Raw genomic sequence first — 26,286 nt, 5'->3', positions numbered from 1 at the left:
TTTTTGCTTTTGATGTTCTTTCTCAAGACTTTACCAAATGTAGTAGAAAAGCTTTTTAAACACACACACACACAAACACACACAACATGTATTGTTGTTGTTCAGTCCCTCAGTCATGTCCGAATCTTTGCGACCCCATGGACTGCAGAATGCCAGCCTTCCCTGTCCTTCACCATCTCCTGGAGCTTGCTCAAACTCATATCCATTGAGTTCATAATGCCATCTAACCATCTTGTCCTCTGTTGTCCCCCCGCCTCCTGTCTTCAATCTTTCCCAGCATCAGGGTCTTTTCCAATGAGCCAGTTCTTCACATCAGATGGCCAAAGTATTGGAGTTTCGGCTTCTGCATCTGTCCTTTCAATGAATATTCAGGATTGATTTCCTTTAGGATTGACTGCTTTGATAATTTTGCAGTCCAAGGGACTCTCAAGAGTCTTCTCCAACACCACAGTTCAAAAGCATCAATTCTTCAACACTTAGCCTCCTTTATGATCCAATTCTCACATCCATAGATGACTCCTGGAAAAACCATAGCTTTGACTGGGCAGACCTTTGTTGGCAAAGTAATGTCTGTTTTATAATATGCTGTCTGTGCTTGTCATAGCTTTTCTTCCAAGGAGAAAAAAAATTAAATTATTTTAATTTCATGGCTGCAGTCACTATCTGCTGTGATTCTGAAGCTCAGGAAAATAAATTCTGTCACTGTTTCCATTGTATCCAAGTCTATTTGCTATGAAGTGATGGGACCAGTTGCCATGATCTTAGTTTTCAGAATGTTGAGTTTTAAGCCAACTTTTTCATTCTCCTCTTTCACTTTCATCAAGAGGCTCTTTAGTTCCTCTTCGCTTTCTGCCATAAGGGCGGTGTCATCTACATATCTGAGGTTATTGATATTGGTATTTCTCCCAGAAATCTTGATTCCAGCTTGTGCTTCATCCAGCCTGGCATTTCACATGATGTACTCTGTAAGTTAAATAAGCAGGGTGACAGTATACAGCCTTGACAAACTCCTTTCCTGATGTGGAACTCATCCATTGTTCCATGTCCAGTTCTAACTGTTGCTTCTTGATCTGCATACAGGTTTTTCAGGAGGCAGGTAAGGTGGTCTGATATTCCCATCTCTTTAAGAATTTTCCACAGTTTGTTGTGATCCACACAGTCAAAGGCTTTAGTGTAGTCAATGAAGCAGAAGATGCTTTTCTGGAACTCTCTTGCTTTTTCTATGAGCCAATGGATGTTGGCAATTTGATCTCTGGTTCCTCTGCCTTTTCTAAATCCAGCTTGAACATCTGGAAGTTCTCAGTTCACATACTGTCTTGAAGCCTAGCTTAGAGAATTTTGAGAGTTACTTTGAAGCATGTGAAATGAGTGCAACTGTACAGTAGTTTGAACATTCTTTGCATTGTCTATTTTTCAAATCTTAAGAACTTTTGCCTAACTAAAAAAATTATGACATTTTGATTCTACTTGTTTGACTTAGTATGAATAGAATGCTAGATTTCTAATTTAAAAATAGATATGCAACAAGCAAGCAAAGTTTACTGTATAGCATAGGGAGCTATAGTAATAACCTATGATGGAAAATAATTTCAAAAATAATAGGTGTGTATTTGTATAACTGGATCACCTTGCTGTACACCTGAAACATTGTAAGTCAACCATACTTCAATAAAATATTTTTTGAAAAGAAAACATCACTACAAATTCTATACATACTAAAATAATAGAGAACATTATGAACTCCTCTATGGCAATAAATTTGACAACTTAGATGAAATGGAAACATTCCTTGAAAGACATATTTTTAAAGCTGGCAAAAGAAGAAACAGTAAACTTGAATAACAAGCTATGTAAAACTAAAGCTATCATTCATACTTAATGGTGAAAGACTAAATGTTTTCTCCCACTGAGACAAAATGACTGGGTAAGAATGTTCTCACCCCTTCTATTCAATGCTGTACTGGATGTTCTATCCAGTGCAGTGAGGTAAGAAAAAGAGAAAAACACATATTTCAAAGAAGCAAGTCAAACTTTGCTTATTTGCAGATGGCATGATCATTTACACAGATAATCACAAGGAATGTACAAAACAACTCTTTGAATTGATAAATGAATTTAGCAAAGTTTCCAAAAACAAGTCAATATAAAAAGTTCTATTTCTATATATATAATAATAATTGGAAAATAAAATTTAATAACATTTAAACAGCATCAAAACTGAAACAGTAATAAATTTAGTTAAATATGTGCACCATCCAAAAGTGAAAGTATTTTTGAATTAAAGAATACCTAAATAAATGGAAAGATATATCATCTTGATAGACTGAAAGGCTCATAGACTGAGTTGATTCTCTACAATTTGATTTAGAGATTTAATGTGATCCTAAACTAATTCCTAACAGGCTTGTTTATACAAACTGATAAGCTGATTCTAAAATTTATGTGGAAATGCAAAGGATGTTGAATTACTAAAACTATTTTGAAAAAGAATAAGTTTCAGAGATCAGAAATAAACCTACACATGTATAATTAAATTATTTTCAACAATTCCATGAGGAAAGGATAGTCTTTTCAACAAATAGTACTAGAATAGGATATCCATAAAGGAAAAAAAAACAAAAAAACAAAAAACCTTGAAACTGTGTCTTGAAAAGATATTGTTATGAAAATAGGCAAGACAGAGTTTGGGAGAAAATATTTCAATACTTTTATCTACAGTACTTAAGAACACTTAAAATATTACCAAAAAACCCAATTTTTTTTTTAATGAGCAAAAGGCCTGAACAAACATTTCACAAAAGAAGATATGTGAATGACTTATTTGTAAAATGCTCAAAAAACCTTAGACATTATAGAAATACAAATTAAAACCACAATGAGATACCACTCTAGAATGGATAAAATTAAAAACACTATCAAGTAGTGCTGAGTTTATAGAACAACTGAAACTCTAGTATGTAGCTGCTTCAGTTCAGCTCAGTTCAGTTGCTCAGTCACGTCCGACTCTTTGCGACCCCATGAACCGCAGCACGCCAGGCCTCCCTGTCCATCACCAACTCCCAGAGTTAACTCAAACTCATGTCCATTGAGTCAGTGATGCCATCCAACCATCTCATCCTCTGTCATCCCCTTCTCCTCCTGCCTTCAATCTTTCCCAGCATCAGGGTCTTTTCAAATGAGTTAGCTCCTCGCATCAGGTGGCCTAAGTATTGGAGTTTCAGCTTCAACATCAGTCCTTCCAATGAACACCCAGGACTGATCTCCTTTAGGATGGACTGGTTGGATCTCCTTGCAGTCCAAGGGACTCTCAAGAGTCTTCCCCAACACCACAGTTCAAAAGCATCAATTCTTCAGCACTCAGTTTTCTTTCCAACTCTCACATCCATACATGACCACTGGAAAAATCATAGCCTTAACTAGACGGATCTTTGTTGACAAAGTAACGTCTCTGCTTTTTAATATGCTGTCTAGGTTGGTCATAACTTTCCTCCCAAGAAGTAAGCGTCTTTTAATTTTATGGCTGCAATCACCATCTGTAGTGATTTTGGGTAGCTGGTAGGAATGTAAAATAGAACAAGCAAAAAGACAGTTTGCTAGTTTCTCATAAATTGAATAAATAGTATATAATCCAGCAATTCCATCTCTATATTTTAACTCTAGAGAACTGAAAATATGTGTCAAAAAAAAAAGGTGTTGGTACACCAATATTCAGAGCAGCTTTATTAATAATAGCCAAAAGCTTAGAAGCAACATTCTTCATCAGTGGATAAACAAATTGTGGTATTGTCATGCTATGGAATACTACTCAGCATTTAAAGGGAATGAACTACTGATACATAACACAGATAAAACTCAATACATTGTGGAAATAATAGAAATCAATGTGATAGTCATTACACAAATGTATACTTTCATAAAAATTCATCACAATGAATACTTAAAATGAACATATTGTATTAAATGTAAATTATGCATCAACAAAGTTGAATTTTAAAGTTAAGTAACTAGCTATTACTAACTAAATGTTGTTCAATATTTTCCTATACATATAGTATTCTGTACATTTTGGGTTAGTCATCAATATAAAGGGGAACTATAGTAGGAATATTCAAGCTGGTTTTAGAAAAGGCAGAGGAACCAGAGATCAAATTGCCAACATCCACTGGATCATCAAAAAAGCAAGAGAGTTCCAGAAAAAATCTATTTCTGCTTTATCGACTATGCCAAAGCCTTTGACTGTGTGGATCACAATAAACTGTGGAAAATTCTGAAAGAGATGGGAATACCAGACCACGTGACCTGCCTCTTTAGAAACCTATATTCAGGTCAGGAAGCAACAGTTAGAACTGGACATGGAACAACAGACTGGTTCCATGGACTGGAAAAGGAGTACGTCAAGGCTGTATATTGTCACCCTGCTTATTGAACTTATATGCAGAGTACATCATGAGAAACACTGGGCTGGAAGAAGCACAAGCTGGAATCAAGATTGCCAGGTGAAATATCAATAACCTCAGATATGCAGATGACACCACCCTTATGGCAGAAAGCAAAGAGGGACTAAAGAGCCTCTTGATGAGAGTGAGAGGAGAGTGAAAAAGTTGGCTTGGCGGAGCCCAACATTCAGAAAACGAAGATCATGGCATCTGGTCCCATCACTTCATGGGAAATAGATGGGGAAACAGTGGAAACAGTGACTGACTTTATTTTGGGGGGCTCCAAAATCACTGCAGGTGGTGACTGCAGCCATGAAATTAAAAGACGCTTACTCCTTGGAAGAAGTTATGACCAACTTAGACAACATATTAAGAAGCAGAGATGTTACTTTTCCAACAAAGGTCCATCTGGTCAAGGCTATGGTTTTTCCAGTGGTCATGTATGGATGTGAGAGTTGGACTAGAAAGAAAACTGAGCACCGAAGAATTGATGCTTTTGAACTGTGGTGTTGGAGAAGACCCCTGAAAGTCCCTTGGTCTGCAAGGAGATCCAACCGGTCCATCCTAAAGGAGAGCAGTCCTGACTGTTCATTGGAAGGACTAATGTTGAAGCTGAAACTTGAATACTTTGGCCACCTGATATAAAGAACTGACTCATTTGAAAAGACCCTGATGCTGGGAAAGATTGAAGGCGGGAGGAGAATGGGATGACAGAGGATGAGATGGTTGGATGGCATCACCAACTCAATGGACATGAGTTTGAGTTAATTCTGGGAGTTGGTGATGGACAGGGAGGCCTGGTGTGCTGAATCCATGGGGTCGCAAAGAATCAGACATGACTGAGTGACTGCACTGAACTGATAGTAGGAATATAATCAAACCGCTCACCAGGAAAAGATTATATTTATCATATTATGGCTGACTATGTTTCTATCTGATGACAGGAATGAAGTCTTACTCAACTTCCTGAGTGCAGCAGAGTTCTGGACAGAAAAAAGACTTCAGCATATGTTTAAAGTTTTATTAAATCTATAAACAAGTTATACTCTCCAGAGGGACTTTCATTCCATTGTCCTTTAAACTTAACTTTTTCTAGCATTTCATGTTTGGTGAAGGACTTAGAATCTCTCCAAAGTTTGTTTCATCTCTCTACCCCTTTATTAACTTCTTTCAACCATACGATTAAAAGCACTAGAAGACACACCTGAACTTGAATCCCACCTCTACCACTTACCACTTATGCAACCTTAGGCAAACTACTTAACTACTCCAAGACTCCATTTTCTCATTTGCAAAAAGGGGATAACAATTATACCTAGCTCATAGGATCATAATCAAAGTAAAAAAAATGATGTAAAGTGTTTGCAACTAGCCCATGGTAAGCATTTAAAAGTTTGCTATTACTACTTTTCTTGTTAGAAACCATATCCTTAACAACAAGCAGTTTGGAAATTTCATTAGTGGGATATTTGGTGTAATAGTATCAGTTGTTTATAGAATTACTCGGGAGCTATGGCAGATACTTTGGACTGGCTTTTCCAACCTTCATTCTACATTTTTCTTTGGAGACTGTGGAATGCTCAAAACTGCGTTTCTAAACTCCTTTGAAGTTAGGGTTCTATATGAAAATTAGCTTCCCCAAAAACCTTACACAGAATTTGGAAAGAATAAGTAAGCCTGCTTATTCCTGTTGTTTTCTTGGATATCAGAGTTCAGATAAGTTTTGGTGCCTGGACTCAACAATCCAATGTTTATTGACCAATTTCATGGGTATCTTGAAGCAGACTTGACAGTGGTGATGGCAGCTAAACAAATTTCTAAACTGTGAATCACAACTATATTCAACTCATTAGTATAGTTCAGGGATTCTCTTTTTTTTTTTTCTATAAAGAACTAATTAGTAAATACTTTAGGCATTGTAGGTCACATACAGTCTCTTATTATTTTTGTTTGCACTACAAACCATGAAAGGAAAATTGAGAAATTATAGACTTCATCAATATTTGGAATTGCTGTTCATCCAAAGAAACAATTAAGAAAGTTGATATTCCAGTCACAAACTGAAAAAGGTATTCACAATACATACTGCTAATAAATGAGTCCTATGAAGAAGTTTGAAAAAGTCCTACAAATCAGGAAGAAAAAGGCAAACAATATTTAGATTTAAAAAAAGAAAAGAAGACTTGCCCAGGCACTTCAAAGAAAGAATATCCAATGGTTTTTTGCTTTTTTTTTTTTTTCCTCTTCGGCTACTCTGCACAGCATACAGAACTTCCCCAAGCAGGGACAGAACTCATGGCCCTGTAGTGGAAGCAATGAGTCTTAACCATTGGACCACTAGATGTTCCAATGACTTCTTTTTTATGATTTTATTTTATTTTTAATTAATTTTTATTGGAGTATAGCTGATTTACAATGTTGTGTCAGTTTCTGCTATATAGCAAAGTGAATCAGTTATACATATATCTATTCTTTTTTAGATTCTATTCCCATATAGGTCATTTCAGAGATTTGAGTCGAGTCCTCTGTGCTATACAGTAGGTTCTCATTAGTCATCTATTTTATGTATAGTAGTGTGTATATGTGGAGAAGGCAATGGCACCCCACTCCCGTACTTTTGCCTGGAAAATCCCATGGACAGAGGAGCCTGGTGCGCTGCAGTCCATGGGGTTGCTAGAGTCGGACACGACTGAGCGACTTCACTTTCACTTTTCACTTTCATGCATTGGAGAAGGAAATGGCAACCCACTCCAGTGTTCTTGCCTGGAGAATCCCAGGGATGGGGGAGCCTGGTGGGCTGCCATATATGGGGTCGCACAGAGTCGGACACGACTGAAGCGACTTAGCAGCAGCAGCAGCAGCAGTATGTATATGTCAATCCCAATCTCCCAATTTATCCCTCCCTGCTTTCTCCCTTAGTAGCCATAAGTTCCAATGCCTTCTTAACAGAGCTGGTTTTTTGTTGTTTGTTGTTATCTTTTTTTGGGGGGGGGGGGGCGGGCTCCTCTTGCCATGGAGCACGGGCTTTAGGGCTCATGGGCTCAGTGGTTGCAGCTCCCTGGCAGGTTCAATAGTTGTGACACATGGGCTTAGTTGCTCTGTGCTGTGTGTGATCTTCCCAGATCTGGAACGGAACTTGTGTCTTCTGCATTGGTAGGCAGGTGGATTCTTTACCTCTGAGGCACAAAGGAAGCCCCAACAAAGGTGTTTTTTAAGATAATCAAAGGTGAATTCCAGAGGTAATGCTGTGTTTTTAACCCCCAAAGTCTAAAATTGCAAATCTTAAATAGTAATTTATCACTCTGGTAATAATGTTTAAATTGACTTTTCTGTTTTCTGAAGTGTGAAAGTACCTGTTCAAGTGCCTTTGTTTCTTCATTAATTCTGAAGAGACCTTTGGAATTTCCCCCATCCTTTGCTCATAAAAGTATAAAAACCTCTAAAATGGGTTGAATTTTTACTCTTCGAAAGCAGTGCTGTATAGATGGAGAAGTCTTGAGGCTACTGTAAGAATAAGACTGAAAACCAGAGGCAGGAAGCTTAAGTCCAAAACCTGAGAACACCAGAGAACTCCTGACTCCAGGGAACATTAATCAATAAGAGTTTATCCAAAAGCCTCCATACCTACACTGAAACCAAGCACCACCCAAGAGCCAACAAGTTCCAGAGCAAGACATACCACACAAATTCTCCAGCAATGCAGAAACATAGCCCTGAGATTCAACATACAGGCTGCCCAAAGTCACACCAAACCCACAGACATCTCAAAACTCACTACTGGACACTTCATTGCACTCCAGAGAGAAGAAATCCAGCTCCACCCACCAAAACACCGACACAAGCTTCCCTAACCAGGAAATCTTGACAAGCCACCTGTCCAACCCCACCCACAGGGAGGAACCTCTACAATAAACAGGAACCACAAACTGCCAGAATACAGAAAGGCCACCCCAAATACAGCAATCCAAACAAGAAGAAAAGGCAGAGAAATACTCATCAGGTAAAGGAACAGGATAAACACCTACCACACCAAACAAAAGAGGAGGAGATAGGGAGTCTACCTGAAAAACAATTCAGAATAATGATAGTAAAAATGATCTGAAATCTTGAAAACAAAATGGAGTTACAGATAAATAGCCTGGAGACAAGGATTGAAGGATGCAAGAAATGTTTAACAAGGACCTAGAAGAAATTAAAAAAGAGTCAGTCAATAATGAATAATGAAATAAATGAGATCAAAAACACTCTGGAGGGAACCAACAGTAGAATAATGGAGGCAGAAGATAGGATAAGTGAGGTAGAAGACAGAACGGTAAAAATAAATGAAGCAGAAAGGAAAAAAGAAAAATGAATTAAAAGAAATGAGGACAATCTCAGAGACCTCTGGGACAATGTTAAATGCCCCAACATTCAAATCATAGGAGTCCCAGAAGAAGAAAACAAAAAGAAAGGCCATGAGAAAATACTTGAGATAATAGTTGAAAACTTCCCTAAAATAGGGAAGGAAACAGTCACCCAAGTCCAAGAAACCCAGAGAGTCCCAAATAAGATAAACCCAAGGCAAAATACCCCAAGACACAAATTAATCAAATTAACAAAGATCAAACACAAAGAACAATATTAAAAGCAGCAAGGGAAAAACAACAAATAACACACAAGGGGATTACCATAAGGATAACAGCTGATTTTTCAGTAGAAACTCTTCAGATCAGAAGGGAATGGCAGGATATACTTAAGGTGATGAAAGAGAAAAACCTACAACCCAGATTACTGTACCCAGCAAGAATCTCATTCAAATATGAAGGAGAAATCAAAAGCTTTACAGACAAACAAAAGCTGAGAGAATTCAGCACCACCAAACCAGCTCTTCAACAAATGCTAAAGGATCTTCTCTAGACAGGAAGCACAGAAAGGGTGTATAATCGTGAACCCAAAACAACAAAGTAAATGGCAACGGGATCATACTTATCAATAATTACCTTAAATGTAATTGGGTTGAATGCCCCCAACCAAAAGACAAAGACTGGCTGAATGGATACAAAAACAAGATCCCTATATATATATATATATATGCTGTCTACAAGAGACCCACCTCAAAACAAGGGACCATACAGACTGAAAGTGAAGGGCTGGAAAAAGATATTCCACACAAATAGAGACCAAAAGAAAGCAGGAGTAGCAAAATATTCCAACTTTATTCTATGACACAAAATTATATTAGGTTAATAATGTAATTATGTTATATTAGGTAATATAAATTGCATTTTAATCCACTTAAATGGAAATTTCTGTTGAGTGTTCATTGAACTGTTGAGAAGCTTAAATGGATTTTATGAAAATTAAACATCTTAATTCATAAAGAACTTAATAAACTTTAATTCTGGCTTACATAAAATTAAAATTTAATATTTAAGTCTAATTTATATGTTTATCTTTTTGGAAAATAGATACATCATATTTTAATACAGACCTCTTGAAGTTTAATGAGAAAGCAAAGACATTTTCATGCTTATAAATGTACATAAAATGATAGTTCAGGACTTCATTTTTACGCTATTCCCAAGAGTGGTTTTACTGATTCGTAAACCATACGGCTTATACAAACTGAAGGAAACAACTTTAAGAAAGTTGGAGTCATGCCTCTGAAAAATCCTGTCACTCCTTGTCTTTTATAAATTTTATAAAAGATGCTAATCATATTTAGCTGTGGAACTCCTAGAAAATGAAAGGGAAGGGAAAAATAAAGTTAATTTTATGTTTTAGCTTTCTTTCAAACACTAACTCAGGTAAAACATGCTAAAATAGATAATAAAATACAATTAATTAAATTATTTCACAAGCAGTCCCAAAGAAACATCTCTGATTCATAGTCAGAATCAGAGACTGTAATGGAATGATTTGATGCTCATCTCTATTTAATTTTCTTTCATTTTAGGAACAAATTCTGTCCACTGGAAGTGAAATTTACTTGTAATTATCATAGACTTATAATTTTTAAAGACTATCCAGACATACAGACGTATCTGATTCAGTATCTCATGCCTTAAGAACATCTCAAAATCAGAAACAATCTCAAATGTGTTTCTCATTTGATATTTTTCTCAGGGAATGATTCCACCATTCATCTAGCTGTTGAAACTGGAAATCTGAAAGGCATCCATGACATTTCCCTCATGTCCAAACCAGTGCCCATCGATTTTACCCTCTAAATATCTCTCAAATCCATCCATTTCCTTCCATGTCCACTAACATGCCTCCAGCCTTCAAACTACCAGCATTCTTCTCTCAACTATTGGCATAATCACCCCCTTCATTTTTTTCTGCATACTTTAACCAGAGAGAACTATTAATGATGCAAATTTGATTATGTTACTGTCCTGCTTCAGTGATTTTCCATTATGCTTAAATATAGTATGCTGCGGCCTCTGTTTCCATCTCCCACCTCACTTGTTAACCACTCCCTTGCTTTCTGCACTCCAGCCTTACATCCTATTCAGTTTCTCAAATGTCTTTTTGCTTCTTCCCTCTTCAAACTAGTACACTGGCTTTTCCCTTTGCTTGAAAGTAACTGCCCCCACCGTTGCCTATTTTACCCCACTTCAGCCTTCAGTTCTCAGTCTAAGCAACAATTCCTGGAGGAAGTCTTCTCAGATCTGCCTTAGATTCCACCCTCCCTATATAGTCTTTATAGAACTTCACTTTTCTTTTGTAGCTCTTATCAAAGTTTATATGTGTGAATTTTTAATTAACAGCCATCTTCCCTATAGGGAAGTTCGATGAGAGCAGGGACCAATGTTTCTTTTTCCTTACTCAAACCTCACGTGCATTGCACATTGCAGCGTGGGAACATTCTCAAACTCTCTAGTTAGTATTTTTCTCCCTAATCTTATATCATTTTCCTCAAATTGGCATAGCTGAGTGTAAAAAGCAGTAGAAAACTGAAAAAAATGTCTTTTACTCTTAGTTTTAAACATTTCCTCTCACCACCCACCCCCCCAAAATAAAATAATTCCTTTGAAATCTTAAGAAAGTTCCTCAAAATTTTAAAAACTATTTACTTGCCATTCTTGGAGAATAGTCTATTACTATATGCATTTTTTGCATTATTTTAATAGAAGCTAATAACATTTCTCTCAAATTCTATATTTTTGTAAAGGAATATAGAGAACACTGACTCGATGGACGTGAGTCTCAGTGAACTCCAGGAGTTGGTGATGGACAGGGAGGCCTGGCGTGTTGCGATTTATGGGGTCGCAAAGAGTCGGACACGACTGAGCGACTGATCTGATCTGATCTGATAGAGAACATTCTTACTTTTTTTTCTGTCTGTGGTTTTATGCTTTTGTAATTGAAGTATAGTTGATTTACAATGTTGTGTTAATTTCTGCTGCACAACAAAGTGATTCAGTTATACATATCTATACATTTTTAATATTCTTTTCCATTATGCTTTATCACAGGATATTGAATATAGTTCCCTGTGCTATACAGTAAGATCTTGTTGTTTATCCATTCTATATATAATAGTTTGCCTCTGCTAAGCCCAAACTCCCTTCCTCCCTCCATCACCCCCTCCTCGGCAACCATAAGTCTGTTCTCTATCTACGTCTGTCAATCTGTTTCTGTTTCATAAATAAGTACATTTGTGTCATATTTTAGATTCCAAATATAAGTGATATAATATGGTATTTGTCATTCTCTTTCTGACTTAACTGACTTAGTATGATAATTTCTCAGTCCATCCAAGTTGCTGCAAGTGGCATTATTTCATTCTTTTTTATGGGGGCTGAGTAATATTCTAAAAACATCTTCTTTATACACTCATCTGTCAATGAACATTTAGCTTGTTTCCATGAACTGGCTATTGTGAATATTGCTGCATGTATCTTTTTGAATTATAGTTTTGTCTGGATGTATGCCCAAAAGTCAAATTGCTGGATCATACAGCAACTCTATATTTAGTTTTCTGAGGAACCTCCATCGTTGCTGCACCATCTTATATTCCTACCAACATTGTAGGAGCGTTTCCTTTTCTCCACACCCTCTCTAGCATTTTTTATTTGCAGACTTTTTAATGGTGGCCACTGGCCATACTTGCCAATGTGAAGCAATATCTCATGTGGTTTTGATTTGCATTTCTCTAATAATTAGAGATTTTGAGCATCTTTTCATGTGCCTGATGCCCATGTAGAAATGCTTACTTTTTCCCTAATGTTGAGCCCATTTTCCCTATTGATTTTCCCCCAATTTATTATTTTAAAAATTGTAAACTACAAAAATGTTGTACAATGAACATTTGTATAATTACCACCTAGTTTCTAAATCTGACATTTTGCCATACTTATTTTTTGCCTCTCTTTTTCTCTTCTCTGTACATACATATAAATGTGTGTATGTCTTTTGAAAGTAAGTTGCAGACACTATGACACTTCTTCCTTAAATACTGAAACATCTCCTAAAAACAAGGACATCAGTCCACATAACTATGGTATTATGATCAATGCCCTTGAAAATTAAAAATAATTCCCAATATCACTAAATACCTCTTTATTCAAATTTTGCAAATTATCCAAAAGATGTCACTTATAGGTTTTTTCCCCAAGCTAAAATCTAAACAAAATTCACTCCTTGCACTTGGTTGTTATATTTCTTTAATTTCTTAATCAAGATTAGTTAGTGCCAGTCCCCTACCACCACCATTGTTTCTATGACAATGACTTTTTGAAGAGCCCAGGCCAATTGTCTTATAGAATATTTCACATTCTAGATTTGTGTGATTGATTCTTAATAGTATCATGTGTCTTATTTCTCAATCCCCTATATTTCCTTTAGGTCTGAAAGCACAATCAAATGCCAGTAAAACATTTTTTTGGCAAGAGTACTTCATATCAGAAGTCATGCATTTCATATTACATTACATCACATCAGAAGGCACATATATCAGGTTTTTTCACTGCTACCAACACCAAGTTTGGTCACTTGGTAAGGGTGGTGACTATCCATTCTCTCCATTGTCAAGGTTTGTTTTCCTTTTTGCAGTTAGCAAGAAATCTAATAGATGATACTTAGGCATTATGTGAATTTACTATTCCCCAATACCATTTAACTTAGTAGTTTTAACATTCCCTGATGAGCCTAGGATTCAGATATTGATTTTGAAATATCATTACTCTGTATAAAACTAAAAAGAAAAATAGTTTAGTATGGGTTTTTGAGAGCAGGGAATGTATCAATACAAGCAACCAGAAAACATCATTTTCCAAAAATTACAGAAGAGCCCAGAAAAAATTAATATGGACATGTTCAAAAAACAAAGGGAGATTCTCAGTTGCAGTTATAATAGAGTAGATTCTGTCAACTAACCCTTCAAATAAGAATACTCTTAAAAGATGAACCAAATAGGCTTCCCAGGTGGTACTAGTGAGAAAGAACCCACCTGCCAATGCAGGAGATATAAGAGATCCAGGTTCAATTCCTGGGTCGAGAAGATCCCCTGGAGGAGAGCAAGGCAACCCACTCCAGTATTCTTGCCTGGAGAATGCCATGGACAGAGGAGCCTGGCAGGCTACAGTCCATAGGGTCACAGAGTCAGACACGACTGGAGCGACTTAGCACTCACACGCACGCACAAATACATAAAAACACTGTTTGAGGGCAATCAATGCAAGCAAGACAAGATCACTGATAGAAGGAAAGTATAGAAGTAATCATTATATTCACTCTGGTGTTTTTTCTTAGGCCATTTGACCATTTTCAGCATCAGAGAATAGAGTTCAAGCAAGAAAACAACAATGTTACTGAACTGAGGACAGAAGTGCCAGATATTTGAGGAGCAAAATCATGAAACAGAGTTAGCATTAGTGAAGTGAGTCCAAAAAATTTCTGGATAATTTTCCCTTGGAGCATTGCCAACTCTAAAGCTGCACAAAATGAAGTTTCAATAAAGCCAGCAGAAAAGAGCAGCTGGAAGGCTAAAGATGTAAGAAAAGATTTTAGCAGTAACACAGTGCTGGATAACAGAGGTTGGAGTTTAAGTCCAACAAGGTGGGGGGCTGTGATAATCACTCTAGGCTTTCAAATAATGCCCATGAAGAGTCACTATCTAGGGGTAAAGGACCATACTCTAAGAGTTCCTTGGAGAAAAGGCAAAGCTGAAATAGGTTATCTTTAACAAAGTCTAAACTTTTAGAGGAGAAGGCAATGGCACCCCACTCCAGTACTCTTGCCTGGAAAATCCCATGGGCAGAGGAGCCTGGTAGGCTGCAGTCCATGGGGTCGCTAAGAGTCAGACACGACTGAGCAACTTCACTTTCACTTTTCACTTTCATGCATTGGAGAAGGAAATGGCAACCCACTCCAGTGTTCTTGCCTGGAGAATCCCAGGGACAGGGGAGCCTGGTGGGCTGCCATCTATGGCGTCGCATAGAGTCGGACACGACTGAAGTGACTTGGCAGCAGCAGCAGCAGCAGCAAACATTTAGATGATCCATGTATTCTGTAGCTACCTACCAAAAACCTTAACCCTGTTTGGAGAAAAATAACATTATCCAGAGCCTACAATTTTTCATACAAAATGCCCATCATTCAGTTCAAAATAATGAGGCATGCTATTTTAACAAAGAATCAAATAACTGAAAACCTACCAAGAAAAAAATCAATAAAAAATTCATATATTAAATTTAAAATAATTATGATTAATATTAAGAAATTAGAAAAAAAGTGGAGACTTTCACAAGAAATCTGGAATCTATTTTTTAAGAATAAAAAATGGAAAGCCTAAAATTGAAAAAAAAAAATACTTAAGACTTCAATGTATGAGTTTAATAGCAGATTAGACATTGCAAAACATAGAATTAGTGAACTCCAGAAGATAGGTTCAGTAAGAGGAAAAAAAAAAAAAACCCACCCAGATTGAAGCACCTCATTGAAGATATGAGGGTGGAGGAGAACAAAAAATACAGAAAAGAAAAAAATTCATATATGAGACATGAAGAACAAAATTTAACACACATGTAATTGGAATGTCAGAAAAAGAGAAACAATGGGATCGAGCAATATTTGAAGCAGTTTTGTCTCAGAATTTCCCCAAACCTGACAAAAGCCATCAAATTGCATATTTTTAAACCGGGACGAGGATAAATATAAAGCAAATGACATTTAGCATGCATGTTCAGTCACTCAGTCATGTCTAATTCTTTGGGAACCCTATGGACTGTAGTCTCCCAGGCTCCTCTGTCCGTGGGATTTTCCCAGCAAGAAAACTACTGGAGTGGGTTGCCATTTCCTTCTCCAGGGAATCTTCCCAACCCAGGGATAGAACTCATATCTCCCATGTCTCCTGTATTAGCATGCAGATTCATTACCCCTGAGCCACCTGGGAATCCCTAAATGATACTTTAGGCACATAATAAACTGTTGAAAACCAGAGACAGAGAAAAAAAAAATCTAGAGAAAACAGAAAATACAGCATATTAAAAAAGCAACAATAAAACTGATAGCTAACTATTAAACAACAATTACAGAACTCACAGACATTGGAACAATATTCTTTTATTGTGCCATAAATAGAGACAAACAAAGCTAAGAGAATCTGTTGCTAGCAGATCTCCACTAAAAGAACTTCTGAACGGAGTTCTTTAAGAAGAATATAATCCTCAGCGAAAGAAAGGAAATTCAGGAAAGGAAACAGAAACAAAAAGAGAATAAAATATATATTAATGCTGATTTTTAAAACAGTAATGTCTTACGGGGTTTAAAACATATGCTCTAGTAAAATATATGACAACAGTAGCATAAAAGGAGGCAGTATAAACGAAAAGTGAAACTGTTATATTAGAAATTGGTAAAAATACTAATTTAAGGTAGGCTGTAATTAACAAAAGATTCGTAATCTTTAAGGTAACCATTAAAAGAAAAATAAAGAATATATAACTAACAAGATAATATAGAAGAAATAATGAACATATCTGATATAATATGTGGTCTCCACTTAACATGTAATAATACCTTAAAATACAAATGTACTAAATGCTAATTAAAAGACAAAATAATCACACTGAATTTTTTTGAAGATCTAACTATATGCTTTTCATAATGGATATATTATATATAAGGATACAGAAAGGCTGAAAGTAAAAAGGTGTTTAAAAATTATACCAAGTAAACATTAACCAAAAGAAAGCTATTGTAACTATATAGTATCAGACAAAGTAGACTTTTTAAGGCAAAAACATTACTAGAAATAAGAGGAACATTTTGTAATAAGAAAAGGATCAATCGAAATTGCAGTTCACATAATAATAATAAAGCTTCAGAATATATAAAGCCAAAGTTGACCAAGTTAGAGGAGGGATGGAAAAATCTACAATCATGATTAGAGATTTAAACACAATTCTGTCAGTAACCAATAGAAAAAGCAGACCAAAAAAATCAGTAAGAATATAAAACATTTACAAAGCACTTAACTAATTGACCTTTCATAACACATATGTGTTGTGCTGTGCTCAGTTATTCAGTCATATCTGACTCTTTTCAACCCCATGGACTGTAGGCCACCAGGCTCTGCTATCCATTGAATTTCCCAGGCAAGAGCACTGGAGTAGGTTGCCATTTCCTACTCCAAGGGATCTTCCCGACCCAAGGATAGAACCCACGTCTCCTGCATCTCCTGCATTGGCAGGCAGATTCTTTAACACATATATAGAACACTAAATACAACTTCAAAACCCACTTTCTTTTCCAAGTGTACAGTGAACATTTACCAAGATAGACTATATCTGGACCATAAAGCAAGTCTCAATAAATTTCGAAGTATAGAAATCGTGCACAGTATATTCTCTCTATATGGCATAATTAAACTAAAAGTTCAGTGTTAAAAAGATCATTGGAAAATCCCCAAATGTTTGTAAATTAAGCAACATATAATGAGTACACTGTATGTAACCAATGAGTATATTCTAAATAGTCAATGGGTCAAGAAAGAAATCACAGTGGAAATTTGGATGATATTTGAAATGAATAATAATGAAAATGATATCAATTTATAGTGTAGAAGTAAAGCAGTACTCAGAGAAGGCAATGGCATCCCACTCCAGTACTCTTGCCTGGAAAATCCCATGGACGGAGGAGCCTGGAAGGCTGCAGTCCATGGGGTCTGCTAAGAGTCGGACACAACTGAGCGACTTCACTTTCACTTTTCACTTTCATGCTTTGGAGAAGGAAATGGCAACCCATTCCAGTGTTCCTGCCTGGAGAATCCCAGGGACAGGGGAGCCTGGTGGGTTGCTGTCTATGGGGTCGTACAGAGTCGGACACAACTGAAGTGACTTAGCAGTAGCAGCAGCAAAGCAGTACTTACAGAGATGTGAAATTATTCAATAGAATTTATATATTAGAGAAGAAAGATTGTAAATCAATTATCTTAACCAGGGGTCAGCAAGCTTTTTCTATAATGGCCCAGATAGTAAATATTTTAGGCTTTGGGGACCTCTTGCAGCTACTCAACCCTGCCATTGCAGCATGAAAGTACCATAGACAATATGTAAATAAATGAAGGTGTTCCAATTAAATTTTATTTCTATAAACAGGTAGAGAGTCAGATTTGGCCTCCAGGCCTAGTTTGTCAACTTCTGATCTAAACTTCTAACTCAAGAAATTAAAAGAGAAAAAGGACGATGAAAATAATACAGAGAAGAACAGAAACCAAACAAAAGAGAAAAATCAATAATGTCAATAGATGAAATCAGTAAACCCCAACAAATGTGATTAAGAAAAAGAAAGGAAAAATAACAAATTGCTTATGTCAGAAATGAAAAAAGAGACATCACTTAAGACCAACAGCATTATCAAGGGTTTAATAAAAGGACATTATTAATGACCTTAGCTAATTAATTCAGATGTTTAGATGAAATAGATAAATTCTTTGAAAAATATAATGTCTTCACACTGGCAAAAGAAGAAATAGGAAGCCTGAATAATCAATAACTTTTAAAGAACTCAAATCTGTAATTAAAATACGGGGCGGGGGAACCTTCCATCAAAAATATTCAGACAAAATTGGCTTCACTGGTGAATTTTTCCAACTATTTAAGGAAAAAACAATTCGAATCATATACAAATTCTTCCAAAGAATAGAAAAAGAAGGAACATTTCCTGCTTTATGGGGCCAATGTAACCATAATACCAAAACCTGATAACATTACGAGGATAGAAAATTACAGCCAGGGGGCAGTCCTAAGATGGTGGAGGAATAGGACAGGGAGACCACTTTCTCCCCCACAAATTCATTGAAAGAACATTTGAACGCTGAACAAATTCCACAAAACAACTTCTGAATGCTGGCAGAGGACATCAGGCACCCAGAAAGGCAGCCCATTGTCTTCGAAAGGAGGTAGGACAAAATATAAAAGATAAAGAGAGACAAAAGAGGTAGGGATGGAGACCCATCCCGGGAAGGGAGTCTTAAAAGAGGAGAAATTTCCAAACACCAGGAAACCCTCTCACTGGCGGGTCTGTGGGGAGTTTTGTAATCTCAGAGGGCAACATAACCAGGAGGAAAAATAAATAAATAATAAATAAAACCCACAGCTTACATGCCTAACAGCAACTCCCAGCAGAAAAGTAGCCCAGACATTGGCATTCGCCACCAGCAAGTGGGGGTTGAACAGAAAGGCCTGGTCTGCATTGAGGGCAATCTGAGGGAGCTAAAATGAGATAGCAACCCAAACTGTGGGATAGCCAGAGAGAGAAAGGGGAAAAAAGAGAGAAAGAGAGAACTGTCCCTCGAAAAGCCCTACCTAAGGCACCGTTGGGCCCACTCACAGAACAAAGGATGAGGAATACCAAAGGAGAGCTAGCCTGCTGTGGACTGGCCCATTCCCCACTGGAGGCAGGGAGGCAGGCAGGCAGGCAGCAGCGAGAGCTGGAAAGGCAAGGGGCAAATTCGACCCCAGAGCCGGCATCCTCTACCAAACTGTGAGCAGGCTCCCAGTTGCTAACCAAGACTTTTGGGATCCAGGACGGTTGACATCCGCCGGGAGGGTCACAGCCAGAGATCAGCTCCCCAGAAGAGACTCACAGCACACCTGAGAGGGCCCTTCCACTGCGCATCCAGGAAACCAAGTGGCCGGGATCGGGGAGGTGATAAGATGCACCCCCCTACCTAGGGAGAGTGCACTCGCCAAGCAACTGGTTGCCTGAGCTGCTTGGACCTAGGAAGGGCACAAAACGCAGGCCTATCCCAGTCTGCGTCTTTGTGGAGTACCCAAGAACCTGAACCTGAGTTGTGTAGACCTGGGAAGTACACGCAACCCAGGGCCCACTTTAGACAATTACCCTGCAGAGCAACCTGGAGCCTGAACAATGCAGACTGGGAAAGCACACACACCATGAGCAGGGGCAAACCCAGCGCGGCCGGGACACTGCGAGCACTCCCCACACACGCCAATGATATTTGTTTACAGTGTCCCTCACTCCCCACAGCACCAGTGAACAAGTGAGCCTAAAGAAGTGACCACCTTCGCCTCCTTGTGTCAGGGTGGAAATTAGACACTAAAGAGAACTGCAGACAGACAAAGCCAAAATAAACAGAGGGAACCACTTTGGAAGTGACAGGTGCAACAGATTAAAACCCTGTAGTTACACCCAAGACACATATTAATCAAATTAACAAAGATCAAACACAAAGAACAAATATTAAAAGCAGCAAGGGAAAAACAACAAATAACACACAAGGGGATTCCCATAGGATAACAGATGATCTTTCAATAGAAAGTCTTCAGGCCAGAAGGAAATGGCAGGACATACTTAAGGTGATGAAAGAGAAAAACCTACAACCCAGATTACTGTACCCAGCAAGAATCTCATTCAGATATGAAGGAGAAATCAAAAGCTTTACAGACAAGTAAAAGCTGAGAGAATTCAGCACCACCATTGCTGAGAGAATTCAGCACCACCAAACCAGCTCTCCAACAAATGCTAAAGGATCTTCTCTAGACAGGAAACACAGAAAGAGTGTATAAACACAAACCCAAAACAATAAAGTAAATGGCAATGGGATCATACTTATCAATATTTATCTTAAATGTAAACGGGTTGAATGCCCCAACCAAAAGACAAAGACTGGCTGAATGGACACAAAAACAAGACCTCTATATATGCTGTCTACAAGAGACCCACCTCAAAACAAGGGAAACATACAGACTGAAAGTGAAGAGTTGGAAACAGATATTTCATGCAAATAGAGACCAAAAGAAAGCAGGGGTAGCAATACTCATATCAGATAAAATAGACTTTAAAACAAAGGCTGTGAAAAGAGACAAAGAAGGACACTACATAATGATCAAAGGATCAATCCAAGAAGACGATATAACAATTATAAATATATATGCACCCAACATAGGAGCACCACAATATGTAAGGAAAATGCTAACAAGAATGAAAGGGGAAATTAACAAGAACACAATAATAGTGGGAGACTTTAATGCCCCACTCACACCTATGGATAGATCAACTAAACAGAAAATTAACAAGGAAACACAAACTTTAAATGATACAATGGACCAGTTAGACCTAAATGATATCTATAGGACATTTCACCCCAAAACAATGATTTCACCTTTTTCTCAAGTGCACATGCAACCTTCTCCAGGATAGATCACATCCTGGGCCATAAATCTAGCCTTGGTAAATTCAAACAAATTGAAATCATTCCAAGCATCTTTTCTGACCACAATGCAGTAAGACTAGATGTCAAATACAGGAGAAAACTATTAAAAATTCCAACATATGGAGGCTGAACAACACGCTTCTGAATAACCAACAAATCACAGAAGAAATCAAAGAAGAAATCAAAATATGCATAGAAATGAATGAAAATGAAAACACAACAACCCAAAACCTGTGGGATACTGTAAAAGCAGTGCTAAGGGGAAGGTTCATAGCAATACAGGCTTACCTCAAGAAACAAGAAAAAAGTCAAATAAATTACCTAACTCTACACCTAAAGCAACTAGAAAAGGAAGAAATGAAGAACCCCAGGGTTAGTAGAAGGAAAGAAATCTTAAAAATTAGGGCAGAAATAAATGCAAAAGAAACAAAAGAGACCATAGCAAAAATCAACAAACCTAAAAGCTGCTTGAGAAGATAAATAAAATTGACAAACCATTAGCCAGGCTCATCAAGAAACAAAGGGAGAAGAGTCAAATCAACAAACTTAGAAATGAAAATGCAGAAATCACAACAGACAATACAGAAATACAAAGGATCATAAGAGACTACTATCAGCAACTATATGTCAATAAAATGGACAACTTGGAAGAAATGGACAAATTCTTAGAAAAGTATAACTTTCCAAAACTGAACCACGAAGAAGAAGAAAATCTTAACAGACTCATCACAAGCATGGAAATTGAAACTGTAATCAGAACTCTTCCAGCAAACAAAAGCCCAGGTCCAGACAGCTTCATAGCTGAATTCTACCAAAAATTTAGAGAAGAGCTAACACCTATCCTACACAAACACTTCCAGAAAATTGCAGAGGAAGGTAAACTTCCAAACTCATTCTATGAGGCCACCATCACCCTAATACCAAAACCTAACAAAGATGCCACAAAAAAAGAAAACCACAGGCCAATATCACTGGTGAACACAGACGCAAAAATCCTTAACAAAATTCTAGCAAACAGAATCCAACAACATATTAAAAAGATCATACATCATGACCAAGTGGGTTTTATCCCAGGGATGCAAGGATTCTTCAGTCTCTGCAAATCAATCAACGTAATACACCACATTAACAAATTGAAAGATAAAAACCATGTGAGTATTTCAGTAGATGCAGAGACAGCCTTTGACAAAATTCAACATCCATTCATGATTTAAAAAACCTTCCAGAAAGCAGGAATAGAAGGAACATACCTCAACATAATAAAAGCAATATATGACAAACCCACAACAAACATTATCCTCAATGGTGAAAAATTGAAAGCATTTCCCCTAAAGTCAGGACAAGACAAGGGTGCCCACTCTCATCACTACTATTCCACATAGTTTTGGAAGTTTTGGCCACAGCAATCAGAGCAGAAAAAGAAATAAAAGGAATCCAGATTGGAAAAGAAGAAGTAAAACTCTCACTGTTTGCAGATGACATGATCCTCTACATGGAAAACCCTAAAGACTCCACCAGAAAATTACTAGAGCTAATCAATGAATAAAGTAAAGTGGCAGGATATAAAAGTAACACACAGAAATCCCTTGCATTCCTATACACTAACAATGAGGAAACAGAAAGAGAAATTAAGGAAACAATTCCATTCACCATTGCAACGGAAAGAATAAAATACTTAGGAATATATCTACCTAAAGAAACAAAAGACCTATATATAGAAAACTGTAAAACACTGGTGAAAGAAATCAAAGAGGACACTAATAGATGGAGAAATATACCATGTTCATGGATTGGAAGAATCAATATAGTGAAAATGAGTATACTACCCAAAGCAATCTATAGATTCAATGCAATCCCTATCAAGCTACCAACAGTATTTTTCACAGAACCAGAACAAATAATTTCACAATTTGTATGGAAATACAAAAAACCTCGAATAGCCAAAGCAATCTTGAGAAAGAGGAATGGAACTGGAGGAATCAACCTGCCTGACTTCAGGCTCTACTACGAAGCCACAGTCATCAAGACAGTATGGTACTGGCACAAAGACAGAAATATAGATCAATGGAGCAAAATAGAAAGCCCAGAGATAAACCCATGCACCTATGGACACCTTATCTTTGACAAAGGAGGCAAGAATATACAATGGAGAAAAGACGATCTCTTTAACACATGGTACTGGGAAAACTGGCCAACCACTTGTAAAAGAATGAAATTAGAACAATTTGTAACACCATACACAAAAATAAACTCAGAATGGATTAAAGATCTAAATGTAAGACCAGAAACTATAAAACTCTTAAGAGGAAAACATAGGCAAAACACTCTCTGACATAAATCACAGCAGGATCCTCTATGATCCACCTCCCAGAGTAATGGAAATAAAAGCAGAAATAAACAAATGAGACCTAATTAAACTTAAAAGCTTTTGTACAATGAAGAAAACTATAAGCAAGGTGAAAAGACAGCCTTCAGAATGGGAGAAAATAATAGCAAATGAAGCAACTGACAAAGAATTAATCTCAAAAATATACAAGCAACTCCTGCAGCTCAATTCCAGAAAAAGAAATGACCCAATCAAAAAATGGGCCAAAGAACTAAAGAGACATTTCTTCAAAGAAGACATGCAGATGGATAACAAACACATGAAAAGATGCTCAACATCACTCATTATCAGAGAAGTACAAATCAAAACCACAATGAGGTACCATCTAACACCGGTCAGAATGGCTGCTATCTGAAAGTCTACAAACAATAAATGCTGGAGATGTCCATTGACAGAAGAATGGATAAGAAAGCTGTGATACATATACACAATGGAATATTACTCAGCCATGAAAAAGAATACATTCGAATCAGTTCTAATGTGGTGGATGAAACTGAGCCTATTATACAGAGTGAAGTAAGTCAGAAAGAAAAACCATTACAGCATACTAATGTATATATATGGAATTTATAAAGATGGTAACAATAACCCTATATGTGAGACAGCAAAAGAGACACAGATGTATAGAACAGTCTTTGGGACTCTGTTGGAGAAGGTGAGGGTGGGATGATTTGAGAGAATAACATTGAAACATGTATATTATCATTATATGTGAAACAGATCACCAGTCCAGGTTTGATGCATGAGACAGGGTGCTCAGGGCTGGTGCACTGCAATGATCCATAGGGATGGGATGGGGAGGGAGGTGGGAGGGGGGCTCAGGATGGGGAACACATGTACACCCATGGCTGATTCATGTCAATATATGGCACAAACCACCAAAATATTGAAGTAATTAGTCTCCAATTAAAATAAATAGATTTTTTTTAATTAAAAATAAAAAGAGGGTTAAAATAAAATAAATAAATATATTTGAAGAGAATTGGCACGTTTATCATACTGACTCTTCCAATCCATTAACATGGTATACATATCTGATTTGGGGGTGATATAAAATGTCTCTCACTAAACTTTTATAATTTTCTCTGTAATGATTCTGCACAAAATTTATAACATGTATTTATAAGCTCTTCCTATTTTATATGATTATAAAAATTATTAAAATTTCATTTGCTGAATAAAAAAAGAAAATTACAACCAAACTTCTCATGAATAGATATAAAAATATTAATCAAAATACTATCAATCAAACTAAACTCTATACAAAATGGCAATGCAGCATGAACATGTGAATTTTTTCCCATGACTTCAAGGTTAACATTTAAAAATCACTGTGTAATTTACAGAAGAAAGGAGAGAAATCAGTGTTATTTTGATAAATGCAGAAAAAGCAATTGATAAAATTCAATGCCAATTCATAATTTAAATTTCAGCAAACTAAGAACAGAAGGGAACTTAATCTCCCTAAGGGTATATTCAAAAAATCCACAGCAAACAACAAACTCAATGGTAAAATGCTGAACAATCTTCCTCTGAGTAGGAATGAGATAAAGATGCTTACTCCTACCATTACCATTGTACATTACACTGGAGGTCTCAACCAGTGCCATGAGGCAAGGAAAACAGGTGAAAAGTAAAAACTGGAAAGGAAGACACCAAACTATTGTATTCACAGAAGGCATATCTATGTACATATAAAACCCAAAATGAAAAGAAAAATTGACAGATAAACTATTACAATTAATACATATATTTAGCAAGGTTGCTGGATACAAGATTATTGTTCCAGAACCAACTGTATTTCTAAAATCTGGCAAAAGCTAATATTTAGAAATAAATATTGTATAAAATTCCATTTGTCATCACACAAAAAAATTAAATGTCTAGTAATATACCTAAGATACACATCACCTGTATATTGAAAAATATAAAATATTACTATGAGAAATTAAGTAAGACCTAAATAAATAAGTGAAGAGGTATACCATGTTCATGGACTTCTAAGATATAAATTATTCCTAAATTAATCTAAAAATTAATTTCGATTACCATTATTAATCAAAATAATCTCAATCAAAATCTTGGGTTTTTTGATGTGGGAATTAACAGGATGGTTTTACAGTTTATGTAAAAATGCAAAGTGCCAAAAATTTCTAAGATAATCCTGAAAAGCAGCAACATTAAAGGGTGTATAATACATATGAAGATTTCTTATAAAGCTACAATAATTAAAACAATATACTTATTAATATAAGTATTTAAATAGAACAGAGTAGAGAATTCAGAAACAGGACCATACAACTCGAGTAACCTGATTTACCACAATGCAATAAAGAAAGAATGATCCTTTCAATAAATTGATCTAGATGAGAAAAAAATAAGTTTTACTTTCATTACTATAAATACACACAAAATATCCTGAGTTGCAGACCTAAATAAGAAAAGGTAACATGAAAAATTTTCTAGTAGAAAAGAGAAAAATTTTGTGATCTTGTGTTAGGCAGTTTTTTAAACAAAACACCAAAAGAAAAGATTAGTAATTTGTACTTCAAGAAAGTGAGGAACATCTGTTCATCAAAAGATACCCTTAAAAGACTGAAAATACAAGCCACAGACTTGAAGAAAATGTTTGCAGTATACAAATTTGACAACCGACTTGTATCCAGAATATATAAAGGACTACCACAAATCCGGGGGCGGAGGGGAAGCAATCCAGTAATTTTTGGTGGACAAAAACACTTTATAGAAGAGGATATACAAATGGTAAGGCTTCCCTTATGGTTCAGTTGGTAACGAAT

General features: G+C 36.6%; 1 protein-coding gene across 1 annotated transcript in view; it reads right to left on the bottom strand.

Moving 5' to 3' along the window:
* Positions 1–9,738: 9,738 nt before the first annotated feature.
* LOC530689 (solute carrier family 25 (mitochondrial carrier; phosphate carrier), member 24-like) overlaps positions 9,739–26,286 on the bottom strand; it is a 63,409-nt gene continuing 46,861 nt past the window's right edge. Inside the window, exon 9 of the mRNA XM_059885055.1 lies at positions 9,739–10,151. Within this exon, the coding sequence (XP_059741038.1) occupies positions 9,985–10,151 (167 nt within the window). The 3' untranslated portion in view covers positions 9,739–9,984. The remainder of the gene's footprint in view (positions 10,152–26,286) is intronic.

This window comes from Bos taurus, chromosome 3, assembly GCF_002263795.3.
Source record: "Bos taurus isolate L1 Dominette 01449 registration number 42190680 breed Hereford chromosome 3, ARS-UCD2.0, whole genome shotgun sequence".
Taxonomy (NCBI): Eukaryota; Metazoa; Chordata; class Mammalia; order Artiodactyla; family Bovidae; genus Bos; species Bos taurus.
The sequence above is the reverse complement of the archived record's forward strand: the minus strand, read 5'-3'. Positions and strand labels throughout refer to the sequence as shown.